At 44.4% G+C, this 24,552-nt stretch overlaps 1 protein-coding gene across 1 annotated transcript in view; it reads left to right on the top strand.

Annotated features, from left to right (window-relative positions):
- Window positions 1–24,552, top strand: part of adgrl2a (adhesion G protein-coupled receptor L2a) — a 272,885-nt gene that overhangs the window by 235,876 nt on the left and 12,457 nt on the right. The window contains exon 16 of the mRNA XM_048601555.1: window positions 13,340–13,436. Within this exon, the coding sequence (XP_048457512.1) occupies window positions 13,340–13,436 (97 nt within the window). The remainder of the gene's footprint in view (window positions 1–13,339; window positions 13,437–24,552) is intronic.

Below are 24,552 nucleotides of genomic sequence, written 5' to 3' on the forward strand. Positions count from 1 at the left end.
TGTTATCTCAGATTTTCCAACATCTGCAGTTCCTACTATCAATGATGCAAGTGTGTTGAGTGAAGCATATAAAATAAGTATTCTGCCTTTTTGACTGAGTTCCTGATTTTATAACGAGAAAGTAGTCCCTGTCCTATTGAGATAGTATGAACTGCCGATGCTGGAGTCTGAGATAACAAGGTGTAGAGCTGGATGAGCACAGAAAGAAGAAGGGTCCAGACCCGAAACATCAGCTTTCCTGCTCCTCTGATGCTACCTGGCCTGCTGTGTTCATCCAGCTCTACACCTTGTTATCCCTGTCCTATTGAGCTTTCTCTGGAAGTGACCCTGCCAGGTGTTTGGGGTTTTGCTGGGTTCCAGACCTCAGGGGTTTGGTGATGGAGCTGGTCGAGGGACAATCGGTGTTAGAACAATGCAACTGTTAGCTTTGTCGGCTAGTCTTCTCTTACCAGAGGAGAGGTGAGAGTTTCACCCTTTGAGGATTGAGGATACAATCTTACAGCCAGTCATCCTCACTGCGCTCCCCACCTCTCCTCTCCTCAAACCCCCAGTGTTGTTTTGACCACCCACTCTTTCTGAGCAGTGCCAGTTGAAATTGTATTCAGAGAAGGATCACTGGATTAATTCCAGAGATAAAAGGCTTGTCTTCAGGTGAGAGATTGAGTAATTTAGGCCTATACTCTCTGGAATTTAGATGGGTGAGAAGAGATCTAATTGAGAGATAGAAGATGCTAAAGGAGGTTGACAGGGAGACATAGAGCAGATGTTCCCTCGTGTGAGTAAATCTGGAGTGAGGGGTCATGATTTTAGGATAAGGGCTAACAGATTTAAAACAAAGATGTGGGGAAATTACATCTCCAAAACGGTTATGAATCTGTGCAGTTCACTCCCCCAGAGTGCGGTGAATGTTGGGACATTGAGTAAATTTAATGAGGAGGTAGATAGACCTTTACTAAGTAATGGGTTAAAGGGTTATGGAGAATGGGCAGGAAAGTGGAGTGGAGGCCAAGGGGAGATCAGCCATGATCATATTGGATGGCAGAGCAGACTCGAGGGGCCGAATGGCCTACTCCTGCTCCTAGTTCTTATGTTCTTGTCAAATTGGGAACACAGATTGGGACAGGGTGCAAGGACGTTGGCCGATGGCTACACTCAGGGGCCCTTGATACCTTCTAAGTTTGAGGCTGAGATCCCGCAGGTGGACGGAAGGTCATTTTCAAAGACAGTATCTGTCACAGCTCCTGAACAGAATGAAAGCAGAGATCGACATGCAACAGCCGAACATTTAAGCTCTTCTTGAGTTCTGTTTTGTTAGAATTCTGGAAATCATTGCCATGCCATGATGCAGTTGGTAGCACTGTCTAGCCTATTGAGACAGAAGATCTAGGGTTCAATTACCACCCCCCACTCCCCCAAAAGACCAGAGGACAAAACTCCAGGGTGATGCTCTACTGCAGAACCAGGGGAGTAATTTTGATGTGATATTAACCAGAGGACCTGGCTATCCACAATGGTGTTGAATCTGTGGAATTATTTTGCAGAAGGTCACGTGAGGAGAAGTAGGAAACAATATTGGTATTTTCAAGCCTCCTGCCTGGGATTTATCCATCAACTAACATCACCAAAACAAATGATTATCTCATGACCATGATTGCTACTGCTGGCATCTTGCTGTGTGCAAACTGACGGCCACGATACTTCAGTGACTGCAGGGAGACAGCTGACGCTGGAGTCAGAGTCAATACAACGTGGAGCTGGAGGAACACAGAAGGTCCAGCGGCATCAGAGGAGCTCCATTGCTGCCTGACCTGCTGTGAATTCCTGGAGCTGCACACTTCGGTGACCACACTTTTGTAATTATTCTCTCGATTGATGCATTAGTTCAGAATGTCCCAGCTGCGTGTGTGGATAAGAAGCTCCCCCTCCCCAGCCCCATTAAAAGAAAAGCAAAATACTGCAGGTGCTGGAGATCTGAAATAAAACTAGAAAGTGCTGGAGAAATTCAGCAGGTCTGGCAGCATCTGTGGAGAGAGAAACAGGGTGCATGTTTGGAGTCCAGTCTGACTTTTTATCAGAACATAAGGGAGCTAGGAAAGAATGGATTTTATACTGGAGGTAAAGGGAGATGGAGCAAGTGGGACAAATGGAAACTGTGTCCCAGAGCAAAAGCCAAAGGGTAATAGAGGAATGATAAAGCAAACAGTAGGTGTTAATGGCCGATACCAATAATAACTACACTTAGGATTGGGGCGTGGAATGCATTGCCAGAGAGGGTAGTGGAGTCGGCCTCATGAGGGGCATTTAAGTGGCTATTAGATAGGCATATGGATGATAGTATAAGGTACGGTCGAGGTTAGATAGACCTTAGGTTTAGGGTAAAAGTTCGGCACAACATCGTGGGCTGAAGGGCCTGCACTGTGCTGTACAGTTCTGTGTTCTTTGTCCTTTGTTATGGGCCGTCTGTACTGTTTATTCCACATGCTCCTCCACTCTCTCTCTTTACAACATAAAAACCATCATTTTCTCGTTGCCCCCCACCTTCAGTTCTGAAGAAGAGTCAGACCAGATTCAAAAACATCAACTCTGTTTCTGTCTCCACAGCTATTGTCAGACCCACTCAGTTTCTCTGGCACTTTTTATTCTTTTTTCATTAGCTTTCCCCATCCCCGGACATCATTTTGTAACATTCACACAGAACCAATCATTTACTTTCCTCGTTAAGTTAAAATTGCACTGACCACCCGATGCTGTCAAAGATCAGAAACTACAGCCTCTGTGCTTTGACTCATTCATTCATTTAGCAAGAAACGAGTAGCCTAACCATGAGCAATTCTCAGCGAGGTTGTTCAATGGGAAAGGTTTTTAAATTTTTCTTAAATTCATTGAATCTGGGCATTGCTGGCAATGGTAGCAGTCATTGCCCATCTGTAATTACCCAGAGGGGCATTAATACCAACCACACTGCCATGGGTCTGGAGTCACATATAAGTCAGGTGAGGTAAGGAAGGCAGTTCCCTTCCTGAAGGGAATGGTAATGTACCAGACTGGGTGTTTTTTTTTCACCCCTGACAATCAGCAACAGTTTCATAGTCATTATTAGACATTTAATTCCAGTTTAATAGTCATTATTAGACATTTAATTCCAGTTTAATTTTTTATTGAATTCAATTTCCACCATCTGCCCTGGCAGGATTCAAACCCAGGTCCCCGGAACAATACCTGAATCTCTCCATTAGTATCACTGATGTTGCACACCATCTCCTTGCCCCAGCCTGGCTAAGTCTAAATCCGAGATGCGCTATTCCATAGCAACACTGGAACAGGAGGAGACTGTTCAGCCCCTCAAACTCGTTCTGCCATTCTGTTAGATTGTGCTTCATTGTATCCAGTTTAAAAAACCTCTATCTAAAACCTCTCAATCCTACTTTTAAGATTTTCAGTTGATGCCCAGCAATGTTTTTTAATGAGGAAGAGAGTTGCAAATTTCCTCAACCTTTGTATGAAGAATAGTTCCTGTCAGGACTGTTGTCTCTAATTTTAATGCTGCTTCCCCCATCTTCTGGACTGTTCCTTGCCGAGGGACAGTTTCAATTCTCCCTATGAACTGCTCTAAGATCACCCCGTCTCCTGTAGTTTGAGGGGTTATAAACCTAACCATTGCAAAAAAACCAATGCTTCAAGGTGACTGTTCACTGGGTGCATTCTCCATGGCAACCCCTCGCCCACTTTGAGAGCACTTCACAATGAATTGGGTGCCAGTCAGCCCATTGATCTGGTTTTGCTCTTCAACACTTTGATTCTCTCAGAAGTCAGGCTAGAGTCAGGTTTAAAGATGCAAATAAGCCAACAGCAAAGATTATGTCTGAACATACAAATCAGGCATGGGAGTAGACTACTCGCACACCCTTCCCCCACCTGAGCCTCAGTATCCTTCAGTGAGATCATGGCAGATCACGTTCCTGTCTTCCCCACCCCCTGACAACCTTTCACCCCCTTGCTACCTACCACTGCCTTAAAACTGGTCAAGGATCCTGCCTTTCAGGAAGAGAGTTCCAAAGATACATGACTTTCCTTTCAAGCGTTATCAAGAATATTTGGAAATGGATTGGTTCCTGGAGATAAAGGACTGAAAGCCTCATTGCAAACCTTTTTTGCTGAGTGATGTCAATAACTGCAGTGGTGAAGACATGTTTAACATGCAGTTTAAATTGTTGTTTCCCCTTTGAAATTTGGCATTCTTGCAGTTTTGACCTGATGAGTCTTAAGAGGAAAAACCTCCACACTGTGTCTCTTGACAGCAACACAATTATTAGAATATTAAACCTGGTCCATAGAGCCTGTCCTCATAATTTTCATTCATACCATTCTGGGTAATCTAACCTGTCACCTTCAAAGAACCATCAATCCTTCCTAATGTACAAGTACTCATTTCTCTGGGATAGGACAGCAGATCTTAGCGATGGAAATGCAGAGTTGGTGGTATTGCTTATGCTTGTATTTTGAGAAGAGCTGAGTGCAACAAACACTTTCCCTGGGTTCCAGAACCTAAGCACTAAGAGCAAATTTAGATTTGCTGTAATACAGACACCCTTGGTCTACACAGAACTGCTTTGTGGTTATTGAGAAATTTGTTGTCCTTGAGTTGACAAAGGAGCCAGTTCTGTTCACAGCAAGGTTCCACACCTAGAACACGAGAGGATAAGCCCATTAATTCATCTTTAGGGGGTGCTGATTGAGACAAGAATGTTGGCCCATTTTTGATGGAATAGAAACATAGAAGATAGCAGCAGGATGGAGCCATTCGGCCCTTCCAGCCTGCTCCGCCATTCTTCACAATCATGGCTGATCGTCCAACTCAATAGCCTAATCCTGCATTTTCTCCATAACCTTTGAACCCATTGGTCCCAAGTGCTATATCTAGTCGCCTTTTGAATACATTCAATGTTTTGGCATCAACTGCTTCCTGTGGTAATGAATTCCACAGGCTCACCACTCCTTGGGTAAAGAAATGCCTCCTCATCTCCATCCTGAATCGTCTAACCCGAATCCTCATACTGTGCCCCCGGTGCTGGACACACCCACCATCTAGTGCCGTGGATCTGTGAACCCTCAGAAGGACTGCGACTAGGACTTAACGTTCTCTCTGACAGTGCAGCACTCCCTCAGCAGCTGCACTGGGCCTGCCAGGCTGGATTATGTGCTCAAGTCCCCAAACAGGGTTTAAATCCACGACCTTCTGTTTCTGAAAACACAAGTGGCACCAAACGAGCAAAGCTGGTGACAGACCTGTGCTTTCGCTGTGAATGATGGAGCTATAAAGTAGCAGGTTTGAAAAGGGATTTCATTTTGTGTTAGCGTCCAGGACATACATCCTTGTCTGGAACAACACTATTAATGCTGGTTATTTTATCCCTACCTATTGATTTCTCTCAGCAATCTTCAATTTTATGACATCAATCTGTGACTGAGTAGATGTTAACTTACCTTTGCTTTGTACCCGATTTGCAGTTCCTTTTTGTGAACACGCATGAGATTTTTTGATTGTAATCTGTTCTTTTGTACCTCTGTTCACATCTTTGCTGCTGTTCCTTCTTGCAGATTCCAAACTCTTGATGACATTGTTTAAAGTAGTTTTCATTTCCAGCTCACACTGCTGACCTGTGCCTTTACTGGCCCTCTGTCCCACCCTCCAACTGTGGACACCCTTTCAGTCTCACAACCCTTTAGCTACAATTTACCCATTGGCACTGAGGCATACAGGGAACTGTTACGGGGCTAGCAATCACAGCCTAATCTCTGCAGACATGGATTCAAATCCCATCAAAGCAGATGGTGACTTTTGGATCCTATAATTAAAGCTAGTCTAATGATAACCTCTGTTTTTTGTCTCAATAACTCATCTGGCTCACTAATGCCTTTTGGGGAAGGAAATCTGCCATCCTTACCTGATCTGGCCTATCTGTGACCCTAGACCCTGAACACTGTGATTGGTTCATAACTACCCTCTGGGCAATTGGGAGGGTGAGCAATAAATGCTGGCCTAGCCAGTGATGCCCACATCCCATGAATGAGTATAAAAAAAAGGAGTTCTCAAGACTCTCAACCCTCTGAGAGAAGAAATTCCTCCTCATCGCAGTCTTAAATTAGTGCCCTGTAATTCTGAGACCTTAGCCTCTGGTCCTAGACTCTCCCATGAGGGAAACGTCCTCTCAGCATTTACCCTGTCAAGCCCCTTAAGAATCCCACATGTTTCAATAAGTTCACCTCTCATTCTTCTAAACTCCAGTGAGTAGAGTCCCAACCTGTTTAGCCTTTGTTCGTAAGACAATCCCTCCAAGCCAGGCAACAAAACCAAAGAACTGCAGATGCTGGAAATCAGAAACAAAAACAGGAGGTTCCTGGAAAAACTCAGCATCTGTGGCAAGAAAGCAGAATTAATGTTTCAGGTCCAGTAACTCCCTACCAGGGATCATCCCACTGAACCTTGTCTGAACTGCCTCCAATGAAATGATGCATTTCCTTCAATAAGGGGACCAAAAGTACACACTGTACTCTAGGTGTGGTCTCACCAGTGCCTTGTATAACTGCAGTTACTCTCAACTGCCCTCTGAATAATTAGGGATGAGCAGTAAATGCTGTCTCAGCCTGCGATGCCAACATCCCGTGAGGAAATAAAAATGTGTGCCATTTTCATTGCAAGAAGCATTCAAATGAAAAGGCACCTTCAGCCCACTTGATACTATCCCTTTCAAAATGTGCATTATTGTGATTGTTCTTCAGGGATGTTAATGGCACTGCAGGGTTCTGCTGACAAACATTGAAAGGTGGCTAGTCTTGTTCCTCATCAACCACTTGTCATTGTCATCGCAGCCATTAGCATCAGACAGCATTACACGGTTTACAACTAGGCTTTCAGCGCTGTTTACCAGGGACTGCACTCTCCAATATTCTGGATACCCTTTGGAAACTGACTGGGTTGTGCCCTTAAATCTGACTCCATGCCTGACCTCTCAGAATCAAATAGTTGAAGATGCACCCAGCTGAAGGGACCATGGGCCTCCTTCTGCGGCCATGCTTTCGTAGTGACATGCATCAGGACACCTCAATGGTTGACTTTGCAGCAGGGCCAGCAGAGACAGAACGGGTTGAGTGGTCCTTCTGCCATTCTGCGTCATTCACTGAAACTTCACATCTGTTTTTAGACTGAGACAAGGGGTGTCGGAGCTCCAGAGTCTTCAATTTCACTCTGACACTGGCTCAATCACAGGAATTTCTTTGAGCAGCACCACACCAGCAAGGGACTATCACTGAGTCACTTTGGGAACTCGGTCCTATTTGATTTTTGATTGGGGCATTCACCTCAATGTTTATTTTTATCCCGCATTTGGAGACATTGCAGGCAACAGCATACCCAAAGTGTAATGGGCTAGCCTTAGGAGAAACCCTTTTCTACATTTCAAAGATATATTTTATTCATAAAAAATATCTTTATGTATATACAGTCACAAATGCAATTTGTTTCTGTACAGTAGCATATCAAGGACTGAAAAGCACTGGGCTTTGACTCTATCCAACGACCCAAAGACATCTCTGACTTGAACCAGACTATATTTACAAACATTTGCGGCACTGGGAGGGTCCGATAACTGAACAGACCCCCATTTAACTTAAGCAGGAAGATCTCAGACAGTGGTCTTTCCCCACTGCACCTTGTGGGTAGCTGGCCCAAGCTTTAGAGCGAGAAATGCTGGCCAGCCAGCGACGCCCACAAATGGATAGAAAAAAAATGTAGTCCCAAACGTTGGAATGTGCCAGTCTGCAACACTCGGTCAAGGTCAACAATTCATTCCGGAAAACCAACAAGTTTCAGACAGAACAAAGAGCATCTTTCGCTGAGTTGATTGTCCTCCAGGCAATATGTTCCTCCAATCCCAGCCCCGACCACTCCTCTCTCTTCCTCTTTCTCTCTGCCCCTCCTCCCCTGCCACTCCAGTGATCCTGACCACATTGCTTTTCCTACCTGACAACAGTGATTGCAATTCTCAAAATACTTCATTAGCTGTAGAACACTTTGGAACGTCATGAATGCAAGTTTTTTTTTGCAGTAAGCATTAATCTCCCTGCCTTACCCAACTGGGCTTTCAGTAGTGTGGACAGCTAACTTGGAGATGAATCTTGTTCTGATGTTATGTATGTGAAAGGACATCAGGCTCTCCTCATTGACTCATGGTTGGTGTAATTTACTGCTTTACTTTTGCCCTGCAAGACATGGCATAGAAAGAGACATAGCCATCAAACAAGTGCCCCCCGCCTCTCTGTGTCAGCAAGCAGCCATGCGTTTTTTTAGCCAGATGTATTTCATGGCAGCTTCCAAACTAGGTATTGCCTTCCTTGTCTCTTTGACAACAGTATCTTGTGTGAATGGCATCTTTTATTAAGAAAAATATCCCATATTCTTTCACAGAGAAACTCTGTTGCTTTCAGTCTATAAATAAATGGCCTCCCAGTTCGGATGGAGATGAGGGGTTTCTCTGGTGTTGGTTCATGTTGGGGATTTCCTTCCCCAGAGAACAGTGGAGATTGGGTCATTGAGTGTGATAGATTTTTGATAAACTTTAGCCCTAAGAACTATATCTATATCCTAATCAAAAACATTCAATGTTTTGGCCTTAACTGCTTTCTACAGCAAAGAATTCCACAGGCTCTGAGTGAAGAAATTTCTCCTCATCTCAGTCCTAAATGGACCACCCCATATCCTTAGAGTGTGACCCCTGATTCTGGACTCCCTGGTCATCGGGAACACCTTTCCCACGTTTACCCTGTCTAGCCCTGTTAGAATTTTATAGGTTTCTATGAGATTCCCACACATTGCCCTGCAAATTATTCTAAACTCTGGTGAACATAGACCTAACTGATCCAGTCTCTGATTCCGAGGATGGGGAGAATTGATGTATGAATAGTCTGATAAACATTTGTTGCACATCCTCCATGACCAAAACATCTTTCCTTAGGTAAAGAGAACAAAACTGCACACAGTACTCCAGGTGTGGTCTCACCAAGGCCCTGTACCATTGCAGCAAGACATCCCTGTTACTGTATTAGAAACCTCTCACTATGAAGGCCAATATACAAACCATTTGCCTTCTTCACTGCCTGCTGCACCTGCATGCTTACCTTAGCAACTGGTGTATAAGGACACCCAGGCCTTGTTGCACCTCCCCCTTGCCCAGTCTATCACCATTCAGATAATAATCAACCTCCCGGTTTTTGCTACAAAGTAGATAACCGTGAGCAAACCTCATCTGGCATGCATTTGACCACTCACCCACTTTGTCCAAATCACACTAAAGCATAAAATCCGAAAGAATTGCGGTTGCTGGAAATCAGAAACAAAGACAGAAGTTGCTGGCAAAGCTGAGCAGGTCTGGCAGTATCTGTGGAGAAAAATCAGAGTTAACGTTCCGGATCCGGTGAGGAAGGGTCACTGGACCTGAAACGTTAACTCTGATTTTTCTCCACGGATACTGCGGACCTGCTCAGCTTTTCCAGCGTCTTCTGTCTTTGTTTCACAATAAAGCATCTTCATAAAGCCTTGTAGAGGGCAACACCCTTGTAACCAGACTCCCTTTGTAGAAATTGCATAGTTTGTTAAAAAGGAAGGTTGATACCAACTTTCAAGTTCATTAATCTTCAGGACCTGTCTCCCACATTTAGAAAAGAAGAATGATCATGCTACAGAAGCAAAACACGGATGCTGAATTAGATACAGAAAGAGCTGGAGAGACCTATCAGCCTCTGGCGAGAGAGAAACAGAGTTAGCATTTCAAGTCCGGTATGACTACTTCAGAACAAAAGAAATAGAGTTAATAGTTTTGGGGTTTAGAAGTCATCTTTCAAACCTCAATGTTCTCATGATTTTGGCCTGTGGGTTTGTGTTAGTATTAGACAGAAGAAAGCAAAACCCTGGGCTCTTGAGAACATTGCAATAGGGTTAAAGACACTTGATTGGTAAAAATCAAACCAAAATTGCAATCCTTGAGAGCAGTTTAGACGAGGCTGGAAGTACAGGCATCTGACCTGGGATCTTCTGCTGGGCACTGCTCACTCAAGTTGACGAAACAGACTGAAGAACAGTAAGTGCCCCCCAGGGTCCTGGACAGCATTCCTCCTTTGAAACTGATGGTCCATGATCTCATTTGCCAGTCTGAGGCATCACCTTGTGTAAATTTACCACCACGTTTTGCTGCATCAGCACCGGCAACTAGTTTCAAAAACAGAATAACCAAGTAGACCAGGTGAAACACTTTGCGTTATGCAGGTGATTAGATAAGGTGCTCTGTCATTGTGAGTTAAACTTGTTCTTTTTTTATCTGGTGTTAAAAATGAGGGAATTGTTTCTTCATGTTTCAGTCTCTAGTGCTCAAATTGTGTTGCCTCCTATTAACATGCCATGCAGCAGAGGCAGTACTAACTAGAACTCATCAGAGCAACAGACGAGATTCCAAACAATCTGTGGTTATACATTTCCTTGCTGCTTGAGTGATCTGGCAGCACTGCCAACTATTTCATTCTACATGAGGTGCTTTGAGATGTGAGTGAGAGATGAGCAACATCACTGCTGGTCTACATTCTTCCCCCTTTGTACTGCTCAATGTTATCACTTCATGGTTTTGGCCTTCCCTATATTTGTGATCTTCTCTACCTTTATAGGCATCCAACTGTGCCCTCTTGAGCATTTCCATCTCCCTCCCCTCTCCTTCCCGCTTTCGCTTCCTTGTGGATTCTCCTGAAAACCTCTTTCTTCCAAGTTTCTCATTCCTTGGCCTGTTATCTCATGGTGTGGGTGAGTGTCAAATTTGTTCTAGATAACAATGCTATGATGAACGACCTTAAGGATGTTTTTACCACGTAAAAATACACAATAATAAACACATATAATTGTTCCTTTATTTGGCAACTTCCCACAAAATGCACCATGGATTTCACATGGTTTGCTATGTAAGGCCCCAGCATAGTCACCAAAGAAAAAACAATTTCTATCTAACATCAGAAGTCAAGTCCACCCATTGTCAATTGCCTAGAATTCCTACAGTGAGGAAGGAGGCCATTCAGCCCCTTGAGTGTACCCCAACCCTCCAAAGAGCATCCCACCCAATCTCTGTAACCCTGCATTTCCCATGGCTAATCCACCTAACCTACACATCCCTGGACCTATGGGCAATTTAGCATGGCCAATCCACCTAACCTGCATGTTTTTGGACTGTGGAAGGAAACCAAAGCACCTGGAGGAGACCCATGCAGACACAGGGAGAATGTGTTAAGTCTGCACAGACAGTTGCCTGAGGGTGGAATTGAACCTGGGTCTCTGGTGCTGTGAGGCAGCAGTGCTAACTGCTGGCCACTGAGCCACCCTGCCACCCAATGAGCCATAGTGCTGCCCTGATCTTGTTTCTGATAAACTCTGGCAAGACCTCCCTTAGATGTACAACTCCAACGTGATTCCAGCGCTAGAGTCCTACTGCACAGAGACAGGCCCTTTGGCACAGACGAGTAGCGAAAGACCCAAACATCTGCCTTTATCGTAAGAATATGCATCATTTTTATTGCTATTCCTAAGCCAATTACCCTGTGCTTTGGAAGTTTTCAAGCCCAAGATTGTGGAAATCACAGCATGAGTTATCCTCTGCTGATATTTTACTCTGAGGTTGATTTTCAAACCAAAGCCACCATCTCAGACAAAAGCAAAGTATTTACTGCATGATTGTTAACCATTGGCTGTGTATCAGTTTTTAAAATGATTTAAAATGCTCGTATTTCCTTCTCTTAACTATTCAGTGCAAAATGATTTCAATGCTTGACGGCTGAGCCACTAACCAGTCAAAATTAACATTGTCACATTTTAGCCCAAGACTACAGATTGTGGAGATCTGCAAAACAGAAAGTGCTCGAGAAACTCAGCAGGTCTGGCAGCTTCTGTAGAGAGAGTAAAGCAGAGTAAATGTTTCCAAAATTCTGTGAAAGAATTGTTTGAAAAACATCTAATGTGACTCAGAACAGTCATACCAGACATGAAACAAAATCAGAAGTTGCTGGAAGAGCTCAGCAGGTCTGGCAGCATCTGTGGAGAGAAAACAGAGTTAACGTTTCATGTCCAGTGCTCCATCTTCAGAACTAATCCCCCCAAGACTGTGACCCCACCATGGAACATCAGGCACTTGTGTCTGCAACAGTCACTTCATCTGGTGACTTGCTCACCACTGCCTCCAAGCTCATAGTCTTCCAAACCCCACCACAGCCCACGTCTACCTCCTTCCCAAAAAATAAAGCAGTTCTGAAGAAAGGACCTGAAACATTAACCCTGATTCCTCTCTACAGGAGCTGTCTGACCTGTTGAGTTTTTCCAACAATTTCTGATTTTGTATCTGATTTTCAGCATCCACCGTTCTTTGATCTTTTTCTACAACCATACTCGAAACATTAACTAAAAACTAAAAAAAAAATCGTCTCCAACCCCACACAGCCTGCTTCTATCTCCTTCTCAAAAAAATAAAGTTCTGATGAGGAAGGGTCTCCCAACCCAAAATGTTAATTCTGATCTCTCTCCATAGATGCTGCCAGACCTGCTGAGATTTTCCAGCAATTTTTGTTTTTATTTGGAAACATTAACTGCTTCACCCTTCACAGACGTTGCCAGGCCTGTTTTGTCCTGCCCTCTCCGGCTTTTATTTCAGATTTTAAGCTGAATCATTACGTTTTCAAAAGCCTAGCCTGAGTGAACACAAGACAAAGGTGGATCATTGCCTCTGGATCTGAATTAGTTCTCAACAGGGGAGAGAGGCCCACATAAACGAACTGAACAACAGCCAACATTTTGTTTTCGGGCACTCAGCTGGTTGTACACATGGTCGGGAGACACGACGTTCCGAATTGGGAATCGACGTAAAAGGCAGAATGCTTTTAGCTTAGCGCCTTCTCAGGAGAGGAGGCTGGCTTCATTCACCATGACCCACTTGATGACCTCTCTCTAAGCAATGAGTTAGCATTCCCAGTCCTCCTCCAAGCCAGTGCTAATCTATTTGGGTAGATGTTCATGAACATTCAAGGGTATTGATTTGGTGTGAAGTGGCCTCCTTCCTATCCCAGCAGGCCTAGAGAACAATGGAGGCCTAGAGAGTCCCTCCAAAGTCAGTGCAAAGTCAAGCAATGCGCCCACGGTCCGAGACATGTCAAGGTTCAGTCGTCCATTTTGTAATCGCTCATGTAGACCGGCCTTTTTTCTTTCTCTCTCTCTTTTTTTCCGGCGTGTTTTTGCTCACCAGCCTATTTGGCCTATTCACAGAGTCGTATTAGAAGGATGTGGAATGACACTGTGCGAAAACAATCAGAATCTTCCTTTATCTCAGGTGAAATCAACAGCACTTCAACACTTAACCAAGGTCAGTTCCTGGGGTAGGGGGGAAAAGAAATATATTGACAAAACAAAAAGAAAAAGAAATGTCTTTCGGATTGGGGATGTTGTACGTGCGTGTCCTGGTGTGGCTTTTCTGTGATGTTGCTCTGCAAGAGGAAAACCCACAGATCTAGTGCAGCCAAAAAAACAAATCTGAACTTTTCTCAAATGATTCCAATAACTCTTCTGCTCTCTCACCACACGACCCTCGAAAAAATAGGCTTCTTTCCCCACTTCAGACATAGCTTTGATCCACGGCCCTGTATGTTCTTTTAGCTGGGCTGAACCAAATCTGATTTTTTTTTAGCTCTTTAGTTAACTCAGTGAATTTATCCAGTGACCAGCTGAGCAGGCCCTATAGATCAGGAGAGTCCTCAGCTCCTGTGTTAAGTTGGCTGGGTTAGCATGGACAAGATGGGTCAAATGGCCCGCTTCCGTGCAGTATCATATCTCTGGCCTGGGGAAGCAGTAGTGAGAGATGGTGAGGAAGGAAGGAAGGAAAGGTGAGTGGACGGATTCCAAGAAGGAATTCTGAAGTCACTTCTTTACCCAAAGAGTGGTGGGAGTGCGGAGCTCATCCCTACAGCGGTGGTGGTTGGGTGAGGGGTGGGGGGACGGGGTGCGGTGGTGGTGGATGGGGGGAGTGGTTGAGGCGAGGAACATAGACGGGGGAGGCTGGGCAAGGAAATAAAGAAGGGAATTGAGGGTTCTAATTAATGATTGAGATGAGGAAAGACAGGAGGACACTCCAGTGGAACAGAAACGTTGGCGTAGAGACATTGGGCTGAAAGACATGCTTGAAATATCCGACGTTGTCCTATGAGTTCCCAGTTTCACACACCAGTTTCAGGAGTCAGCCAGGATCGCGCGCCGAATACTGACTATGACTGAAACTCACCTGCAAGGAAAGATCTGCATCCAACAGCAAGGAGTGAAAGGACAGAGGGAGCACTTTTTCCATGAGCTTTGTAATTAGGTCTTGGGCTATATGTGCACAGATCATTGAAGGTGACAAGGCAGCTGGAGAGAGCAGTAAATAAAGCTTTTTTAATGGGGACATTGAGTACAAGAGCAAGGAGGTGATGGTGAACTTGTAACAAGACCCTTGTTAGACCTCAGCTGGAGTACTCTACACAATCCTGGATTACTCATTATAGGAAAGATGTGAATGCATTGGAGACCTTGCAGAAGCAATTTATCAGAATGGTTCCAGGTATGAGGAACTTAAGTTATGACAATAGATTGAAGAAATTGAGACTACTATCCCTGGAGAAAAGGCAGCTGAGAGGTATTTTGACTGCAAGATTTTCAAAATCATGAGTGGACTGGACTGGACAGACCAGATAGGGAGAAACTGTTCTGTTTGTAATAGGTAAACAAATGAAAGGGCACAGATTTAAAGTTAGTAGGAACTGCTGATGCTGGAGTCTGAGATAACAAGGGCTGGCCTGCTGTGTTTCTCCAGCTCCATACAGATTTAAAGTGATGTGCGAAAGAAGCAAGGGTGATTTGAGAAAAACATTCTCACTCAGTGAATACTCAGGATGTGGTATGTACTGCTTGTAGTGAAGGCAGGTTCAGTTGAGGCATTCGAGATGGAATTGGATGGTATTTTTTTAGGATAGTAATGGTGTGCAGGGATATGGCAGGAGATAGTAGAGCTGGCATCATGGGCTGAATGGCCTCTGTCTGCACTGTATTAATGCTGTGATTCTGGAGGGTAATGCTCGTTTCACTGGCCTTTTCTCCCCTACCCATCATCACACCACCACCAACCCTCCCTAGTCCAAACCCACTTATGCACAGACTGTGGGATTGCTTGGCTGTAATGAAGGCCATGATGGGAAAAATGTACCCATGAAGCAAAAGAGATCCCTCTGTTTTAGATAACGATGTAGACCCCCTGGACTGGATACTATCATCATGCCCTTCGAAAGCACACAGAATGTTCTTGTTTGTTGTGGGAGGGATTGAAAAGTAGTGAGTTTACGATTCAGTTTTACTGTGCATTGATGAGACCACTGTGTACAGTCTTGGTCTCCTTATTTATGGAAGAATGTAAGTGCAGTGGAAACTATTCAAAGAAAGGATTACAAGCCTTGTATTGAGAATGGGTGAGGAAAGGTAAGACAAGGTAGGCTTGTATCTGGTGGAGTTCAGAAGATTAAGTAGCAACTTGGTTGAAACCTATAAAATCCTGAGGGGTCTTGAAAGATTAGATGTGGAGACAATGTTTACTGTCCCTTTAGAGCTGAAGGAATGGATTACAAAGGCAAGGAAGTAATATTAAATTTGTACAACACACTTGTTCAGCTTTAACTGCAGCATTGTGGCCAATGTAGGAAGTAGGTGAAGGCATTGGAGAGGTGATGCTGAGAAGCTTTGGAAGAATGTTTCCAGGGATGGGGATCTTCAGCTGTGTGAATCGTCTGGAGAAGCTGCGACTATTCTCCTTTGAGTATAAAAGGTTGATGGAGGTTGATGCTAGAAATCCTGAGAATTCTCGTCAAAGTGGATGGGGAGAAACTGTTCACTTTGACAACAGAGTCACTGATTTAAGGTGATGGAGAGGCAAAGGTGATGTGAGAGCATCCTTTGCCAAGCAGCGAGAGGTTAGGGTCTGGATTACGCTGACTGCAAGTCTGATGCGGGATGGTTTAATCCTGTTGCTTGACAGGGATTTGGAAAGGAAGCTCTTTTTTGGCCCTCGGGAAAGAGGGAGGAGTGAGGCCAGCCACATGGTTCTTGAGGAAAACCAGTATGGACACAAGGGGTTGAATTGACTCATTCTGTGCTGCAGCTACTCTCTGAGTATTCTCCTTACCCCACAATTAGCAATTGCCAGACGCGCCTACAGGCAGCTGAGTCCACAATCTTGGAAATTCCTCCCCTGAACCCATCCATCTCCACACCTTTGCAAGTTCCTCTTTGAAAGCCATCAGTTTAAGCTTTTAACCAATCTCCTAATCTCTCCTCCTTTAGTTTAGCGTTCTTTACTGCTTCTGCTTTCATGGTGCCTGCAGACCACTGAAAAATGTTGGCAGTGCAGAATCCATACCAGCCATAGTGTCATACAGCATGGAAACAGACCCTTCGGCCCAATCAGTCCGTGCCGACCATAATCCCAAACTAATCTAGTCCCACCTGCCTGCGCTTGTCCCATATCCCGCCAAACTTATCTAAATGTCTTTTAAACGTTGTAACTGTACCTGCATCCACCACTTCCGCTGGAAGTTCACTCCACACACGAACCACTCTCTGTGTTGCTTCTCACATTGTTTCTCCTCTCACCTTAAAAATAAAGCCCTTGGTCTTGAAACCACCCCCACCCTGGGGAAAAGACACTTACCATTCACCTTATCTATGTCTCTTACAATTTTATAAACCTCTATAAGGTCACCCCAAAACCACCTACGCTCCAGTGAAAAAACTCCCAGCATATCCAGCCTCTCCTTATAACTCAAACCCTCCATTCCCAGCGACTTCTTGATAAAGCTTTTCTGATTTGCAACTTGGGGTTGCAAGCCCTTGTCTCAAAATGCATTAAATGAGTTAACATCAAACAGCCTTCAGTCAAATAACAAAATTTCATTAATGCTCTCATCAGTCCTGTTGCAATGGCTGGATTTTAAGGGACTAAATTCTGGACTCAACTGCTGGATTTTAAATGATGATAATGCTCCCATTGATGGCTAATTGATTAAAGACAGGGTCCACACCGAACACAATTGTGACTTGAGATAAATATAAGATGATCCTCACATGTTGACTAATCTTGATAATAATTTCAGTCAAGAAGAGGTTTTCACACAATCGAAAAGCTCTTTACTGACTGAATTATCAGGCTTTGAAGCCACTTGAAGTAAAATATTTAGCAGGTAATTCATTAGCTCAGACCTAAATTAAAATGTGATCTTTTAAATGTTTAATTATCTTATTGCAGCTATTTAAAAACAGAGAAAGTATCAGAAAAGTACGTAACTCAGAGATATGTGAAGCAGCCACTTTTTTTTAATTAATGCACATAAGAGGAGAATATTTATGTGTTTTTTAATTCTTTGTGGACAACTCTGCTTGATGTACAATAGTTTTTCTCCCCAAGTAGCCCTTGAGAGCCTTACGAGGCCACTTAAGGGAGAAACCAGGCTGATTTTTGTTCATTATTCTTTCATGCGTCACTAGCGAGGCAGTATTTGATGCCCATCCCTAATTGCCTGTTGAACTGAGTGGCTCCCAAGGGCCATTTCGGGGGGCAGTAGAGTCAACCACATTGCTGTGAGCCTGGAGTCACATGTAGGTCAAACCAGGTGACGATGGCAGGATTTCAGTACAGGAGTAGGTGTGGCTTGTTGCAATTGTGCAGGGTCTTAGTAAGACTACGCCTGGATTATTGTGTTGGAGTTTTGGTCTCCTTATCTAAGGAAGGATATTCTGACTATGAAGGCGGTGAAAGTTTACCAGACTGATTCCTGGATGGACGATGAAGAGAGACTGAATTGGTTAGGACTATATTCAGTGGGATTGGAAAAATGAGGGGGATCTCATAAAAACCTATAAAATTCTAATAAGATTAGGGAGGGTAAATGAAGGATGGATTTTTCCCAATGACCAGGGAGTCCAGAACCAGGGATCAAAGTTTAAGAACAGGAGGTGGGCCACTTAGAGTCATACAGAATAGAAACAGATTCCTTCAGTCTAACTAGTCCACACTGACCAAACTAAACTGGTCCCACCTGTCTGTGCGTGGCCCATATCCCTCCAAGCCACTTTGGACTAAAATGTGAAGAAATGTCTTCACCTGGAGAGTGGTGAATTCTCTGCAACAGAAAGTGGTTGAGGCTAAACCATTGAATGTCTTTAAGAAGAAGCTGGAGATAGTTTAGTTTATTTTTCAAATTCATTCACAGAATTATGGGTGTCCTTGGCTAGACCAGCGTTTATTGCCAATCCCTAGTTGCCCAGAGGGCAGTTAAGAGTCAACCCCAGTGTTATGGGTCTGGAGTCACGTGTCAGCCAGACCAGTTGAGGATGGCAGTTTCCTTCCCTGGAGGACACGAATGACCCAGATGGGATTTTCCTGACCACCATTATACCCTTAATTCCAGATTCTTTATTGAATTCAAATTCCACCATCTGCCAGGGCAGGATTTGAATCCAGCTCCCCAGAACATTACCTGGATCTCTGGATTAATAGTTAAGCAAAAATGCCATACCAGGCCATTGCCTCCCCAATTGTCCTTAAGGGTAAAGGGAACAAAGCATAAGTGGAAAAAGCAGGAACAGAATACTGAGTTGGAAGATCAGCCACAATCCTATTGAATGATGGAGCACACTCAAATCCTGCTCCTTATTCTACATTTCTCTGTTTTGAAGCTGCATGACAACTTCCAAAACATAACCTTTACACTGACCGTTTCCTGCAGTAGTGTATTCCAAGCTTAACATTACAGTCTCTGAGACATGTGATCTGGAGAGGAGTTTCTCTGGTCAATCACTAACCTAATGTAGTATATTAGCTGAGGGACATTAAAATCGTAATAGGTACTGATGGGGAGGAGGGAGGTGAATAGTCTGCTCTGACAGCTGTATTGCCAGGGGCTCATATTCCGGGGATGAGGGACTTCAGATACGTGGCTAGATTTGAGAAGCTGAAGTTGTCCCCTTGAAGAAGCGAAGGCTGAGAGGAGATTTCGCAGAAGTGTTCCTGAAAAGTCTCGATGGAGTAGGCAGCGAACAACAAACTGTTTCCTTTGTCAGAGGGTGGAGATGCGGAGGACACCAGAGTGATTGGCAGAACAACCCAAGGCAGCATGAGGCAAGTATGTTGCTATGCAGCGAGTGGTTAGGATCGGGAATGCAGTGCCTGACAATGTGGTGGAGGCAGGTTCATTCATGACTTCCAGAAGGGAATTGGAGAAACGTGCAGACAGAAAGTATTGTGGAGATGAGGAGAAATTTCTCTCAGGGGATGGTGAATCGGTGGAATTCTTTACTGCAGAGGCCTGTCAAGACTGGGTCATTAAGTATATTGAAGACTGAGATAAACAGCTTTTTTGTCAGTAAGGGAATCAGTATGGGGAAAAGCCAACGAAAGTGGATTGTTGGAACAGCCATGGTCTCATTGAATGGCAGATCTGACTCGATTGGCTGAATGGCCTACATCTCTATGTTATGAATTTATTGCAAAAGGGGAAAGGACGAGGAGGAGGGTGGGAGTGGAAGAAGCCAAATTGTTGTTGCAGGGGACTAGTACAATGGGCTGAATGGCATTCTTCTACACTGTTAACTGTTCTGTGATTCAGTGAGTGAATGGGAATGAGGTAGGTATCAGCTGTGAAGTCTTCCACAGTCAGCTAGCTCAGTGTCTGGTCACTAACATCTCACGGGTGCAATTCCTGCTAAACTGATAGGATTGTCACTTCTGTACACCTCTCTGAGCCCTGATCTCAGGCTACAGTAAATCTGGTTTTAAATGACCACACAACTCAGCTCTGGATACTTTACTGATGATGGAGTTCTCTCCTGTTAACCACGCATGCCTCATTTACAAATAACAGTGCTCATTTTTAGATTCCCAGAGTCATAGGCTTAATCATGTGGTAGAACAGAAAAAAAAACACATTCTACTAATGTTTTTTATTGCACAAATCGGGAGAAATATAGGGGAAAAAATACACGTTTATATTGTTTGAGAAGAGCGTGCTGATATGCTGGCAAGTGGACTCTGGTGTAGCTGTTGCCATGGTGAATGTACCAGTTAGATAATGACTGACAGTTAAGTGCCGAGCATTATTTAAATAAGGCAGGCAGACTCTGTTTGATCATGGAGATGGCTGTCACATGTTTCCTTCATTTGAAACCAGTGCAGCATATGTGCACATGTTCTTTTAGTCTACAGAGTACACAGAGCTTCCAACATGCACAAGGCGCCATACTAAATCCCAACTAGCTATTAACTATCAGCATAATTCTTAATATAATTCGTATTGTTCGACAGTTGCTGTCCAATTTGGATGCTGTGATTTGAGCTTTGCAACTATGGGCTGGTTGTTCATAATTAATACCTTACCAAACAGCTAAAGGGTCATGATTTTTGAGATGATCCATTATTTTGGGACGTAAGCCCGCACACTTGTCATCACACTGGCACTGAAATTCACTTACCGCGCTACTCATTTGTGTAATACACTGAATATTCCTTTGGCGTGATAGCAGCTTCCTGTCAGGCTAACACCGCTCGTGTTGCTAACGCGTTGTCGCCGTGTGAAACAGCTAGCTTCATCAGTTACTCAGATTTTCGCGATAACTTACACTTGCAGGAGTGGGCACTTTTCAAGACTAACAGAGAAAGGCTACTGCCTCACAGCATCACGGACGCGGGTTTCATTCCAGCCTCGGGTGACTGTCTGTGTGGAGTTTTGCATGTTCTCCCCGTGTCTGCATGGGTTTCCTCTCACAGTCCCAAGATGTGCTGGTTAGGTGGATTGGCCATGCTAAATTGTCCTGTAGGGTCCAGGGACATATAGATTTGGTGGATTAGCCATGCTAAATTACCCTGTGGTGTCCAGGGACATACAGATTTGGTGGATTAGCCATGGTAAATTGCCCTGTAGTGTCCAGGGATGTGCAGGTTAGGTGGATTGGCCATGGTAAATATGAGGTTACAGAGATAGGGTGGGGGCTGAAGGCTGGGTCTGGACAGGGCACTCTTTGGATGGTCAGTGCAGACTCGATGGACCAAATGGCCTTTTTCTGCACTGTAGGAATTCTGTGATTTTATGACTTAACTCTGTTGTGAGCTTACACAACGCACTGTGAGAATGATCTGATCAGTGTCATCATTACCCCACAGCATGGCTTTATGTTGCCCATTTCAGTATCGAGCTTACACAATGAGCAAATAGATGAATCCTTCTTACGAACTTTGTTGCTAAGGTCAATCATAGTGTTTGGGGCAGTTCATACCCCAGGCCATATACTACCCAGTGAAAATCGGTTCGCAATAGACAGCAATACAGACCACCACCACTGCCCCCACACCCCCGAAGATATCAGGGGAAGGGGATTTGCTTCATGCTCCATTTCAAAGGTGAGTTTGAACAGAAGCTGGAAGGGTTCTTTGCCCTTATGGGAGAGTCTAGGACCAGAGGCTGTAATCTCGTAATAAGGGGTCGCACATATAGGACAGAGATGAGGAGGAATTCCTTATCTCAGCAGTTAGTGAGTTAGTTACTGTGCAATTCTTTGCTGCAGAGGGCTGTTGAGGTTGGGTCATTCAGTATGTTCAAGGCTAAGAGAAACATGTTATACTCAATAAGGGCTTTGGGGAAAAGGCACGAAAGTGGAGTTAGGGATTAGCACATGAGCCATGACCTCATTGAATAGTCAGCAGACTCGATGGGCTGAATGGCCTACTGCTGTCCTCAGGTTTTATGGTGCCAGTGGGTAAAGAAATTCTTACATGCGGCAATGGATTCCAGTAATAACAAACAAATCATTTACATTTTGGAATTACATTCTGCCAATCACACACCCAATTGCTGGATTGTAGTACAAAACTCTAAACACAGTGTCCGACACTAGTTTTGATCCTGGGATTGGTCAATACTTGCTAAATAACTGTGAGTGTTTTCGAATTATGCTGGCAACAAATTTAAGATTGTCCATCAAGTTCACAGTGTGGTGTGCGCATACATCCTGGAAGCTATGTAAATTACTTCACAGGTCATGCTCTTTGCAGAGAGAAAAAACACGTACGCACTCACTCTGCATGACTTAACCGAACAAAGTAAGAGACAGCTATTCTTTGGCTCATTCCTCATGGCAATTCCTTAACAGAACGTGGTTAGCCTGCCTGATGTGAGTTGAAACACAGCTTGGCAGTTAGCTGTCAGTCGTCATCAAACTGGTACTTTCACCATGGAAATGCCTGCACCAGTGCAAGGCAGGCAAGTTGAAATGAGTGCCCGCTGGAATTAGATAGAACAGAAATGACAAATCTTTGAACATACTGCACATCAGCAATTGTGCAACCAGTGATTTTAATGCGGGGATAACAGTTGGGGTGAGGGGCAGGTGATGAGATGGTGGGCTAGCAGGCCCGAAGGTCAATTACCCAAGTGTAAACCAGTATGTACTTTTATGGGGCGGTCACATTTGCTGCTTACAGTCACTGCCCAGGCCCAAAGAGGCTTGTAGTTATGCAGTCCTGATGTCTGCACATCCCGCACACAGCCAGTCTGGGAAGTCATCAGTGCCAGTGTTGGACTGGGGGTGGACAAAGGTCAGAAGTCACATGACACCAGGTTATAGTCCAACAGGTTTATTTGAAATCGCGGGCTTTCAGACAGCTCCGAAAGCCTGTGATTTCAAACAAACCTGTCGGACTATAACCTGGGATAATAGGAACTGCAGATGCTGGAGAATCTGAGATAACAAGGTGTAGAGCTGGATGAACACAGCAGGCCAAGCAGCATCAGAGGAGCAGAAAGGCTGACATTTCGGGCCTAGACCCTTCTTCAGAAATGGGGGAGGGAAGGGGGTTCTGAAATAAATAGGGAGAGAGTGGGAGGTGGATAGAAGATGGATAGAGGAGAAGATAGGTGGAGAGGAGACAGACAGGTCAAAGAGGCAGGGATGGAACCAGTAAAGGTGAGTGTAGGTGGGGGGTTAGGAAGGGGATAACCTGGTGTCGCATGACCTCAGAATCTGGGAAGTGAATGACTGGAGCTGGCCTGACCCCAAGGGAGAGGAAAGACACCTGTAAAAGGTCAGAGATCAGGAGCTGGAAGCGTATCTGATTCCAGTGTCCTTCCCTTTTGTTTTATCCCCTCATTCTCGACGAGGAGAGACTCCTTTTGCAGCCTGTGAAGCACTCAGGGATGGTACGTGCACTAGGCAAATGCAGGCTGCTGCTGCATTTGTTGTTAACCAGCTGAGAGCAGGTGAAGAATTGAACCTGTGATTGCTCTTGGCTTATTTGGGTCAGCTACTCACTGGATAAACTCACTGAGCTTTTGAGAGAGAGAGTGAGAGTAAAGGGAGGGAGTCAGGGATAAGATGGAAAGTCACAGGGTCACCTAAGGTATTCCCTGTCACTACAACAGAACATAGGCTCAATGATGGGCACTGAAGTTAGCAGTAAATACAGAGACAGTCATTCTGAAAAATAATGTGAATGCAACAACACACTTCATTTTTTTTAAGATATCAAAACTTTTATTTTCAATCACTTCTTGCCACCATTTCCATATAAATGAGTACATTGCTTTACTGAATAGTTATAAATTTAGATTACCAAATATCAGGACTTCAAACACCCCTCAAAGTGAAATGACTCCACAAAGGCCAGTATCCCATCACCAAGTCCCCCTTTATTTAGACACAAACAGTCCTTGACTTTAGGACTGCCTCATTCAGAGTCAGCTACCAGAATGATGTATCTCTAACACTCACCCTTTTTATCTGTCAGCCAGGGCTCCCTGATTGGACCAGGTTAACAGCCCCAATCAGGGAACTCATGTTCTATGAGGTTCACATGGCTGACCTCGTTACAATCACTGCACAAAGATCTCAGGATTTTCCACTTTAGGAACCCTGTAATGACCCAAAGCACCACAAAGTCCTACTCTCCTGACATGATAATGTTCCTAAACCCAATGGAATTTGGCAGTGCCACACCAGGCTGTCAGCCACCTTGATGTTCAAAATGAAGGAAAGGGACAATAACTATTGCCCACGTTGTGGTTTTCACGTGAGCAATGGTGTAATGCGTTGCAATTTTATATCAGAACTGACCAGGCCTTATCAGACGGGTTTTTAAAAGGTGGGCATTTTCCATTGTTAAAGTGAGCCACCTTTGTGTGTGTGCGTGTGTGTGTGTGTGTGTGTATGTGTATGTGTACGTGTGTGTGTATGTGTATGTGTACATGTGTGTGTACGTGTGTGTGTGTGCATGTGTACGTGTGTACGTGTGTGTGTGTCTGTGTGTGTGTGTGTGTGTATGTGTACGTGTGTGTGTGTGTGTGTGTGTGTATGTGTACGTGTGTGTGTGTCTGTGTGTGTGTGTGTGTGTGTATGTGTGTGTGTGTGTGTGTGTGTGT

This window comes from Rhincodon typus, chromosome 10 (assembly GCF_021869965.1).
Source record: "Rhincodon typus isolate 14 chromosome 10, sRhiTyp1.1, whole genome shotgun sequence".
Classification (NCBI taxonomy): domain Eukaryota; kingdom Metazoa; phylum Chordata; class Chondrichthyes; order Orectolobiformes; family Rhincodontidae; genus Rhincodon; species Rhincodon typus.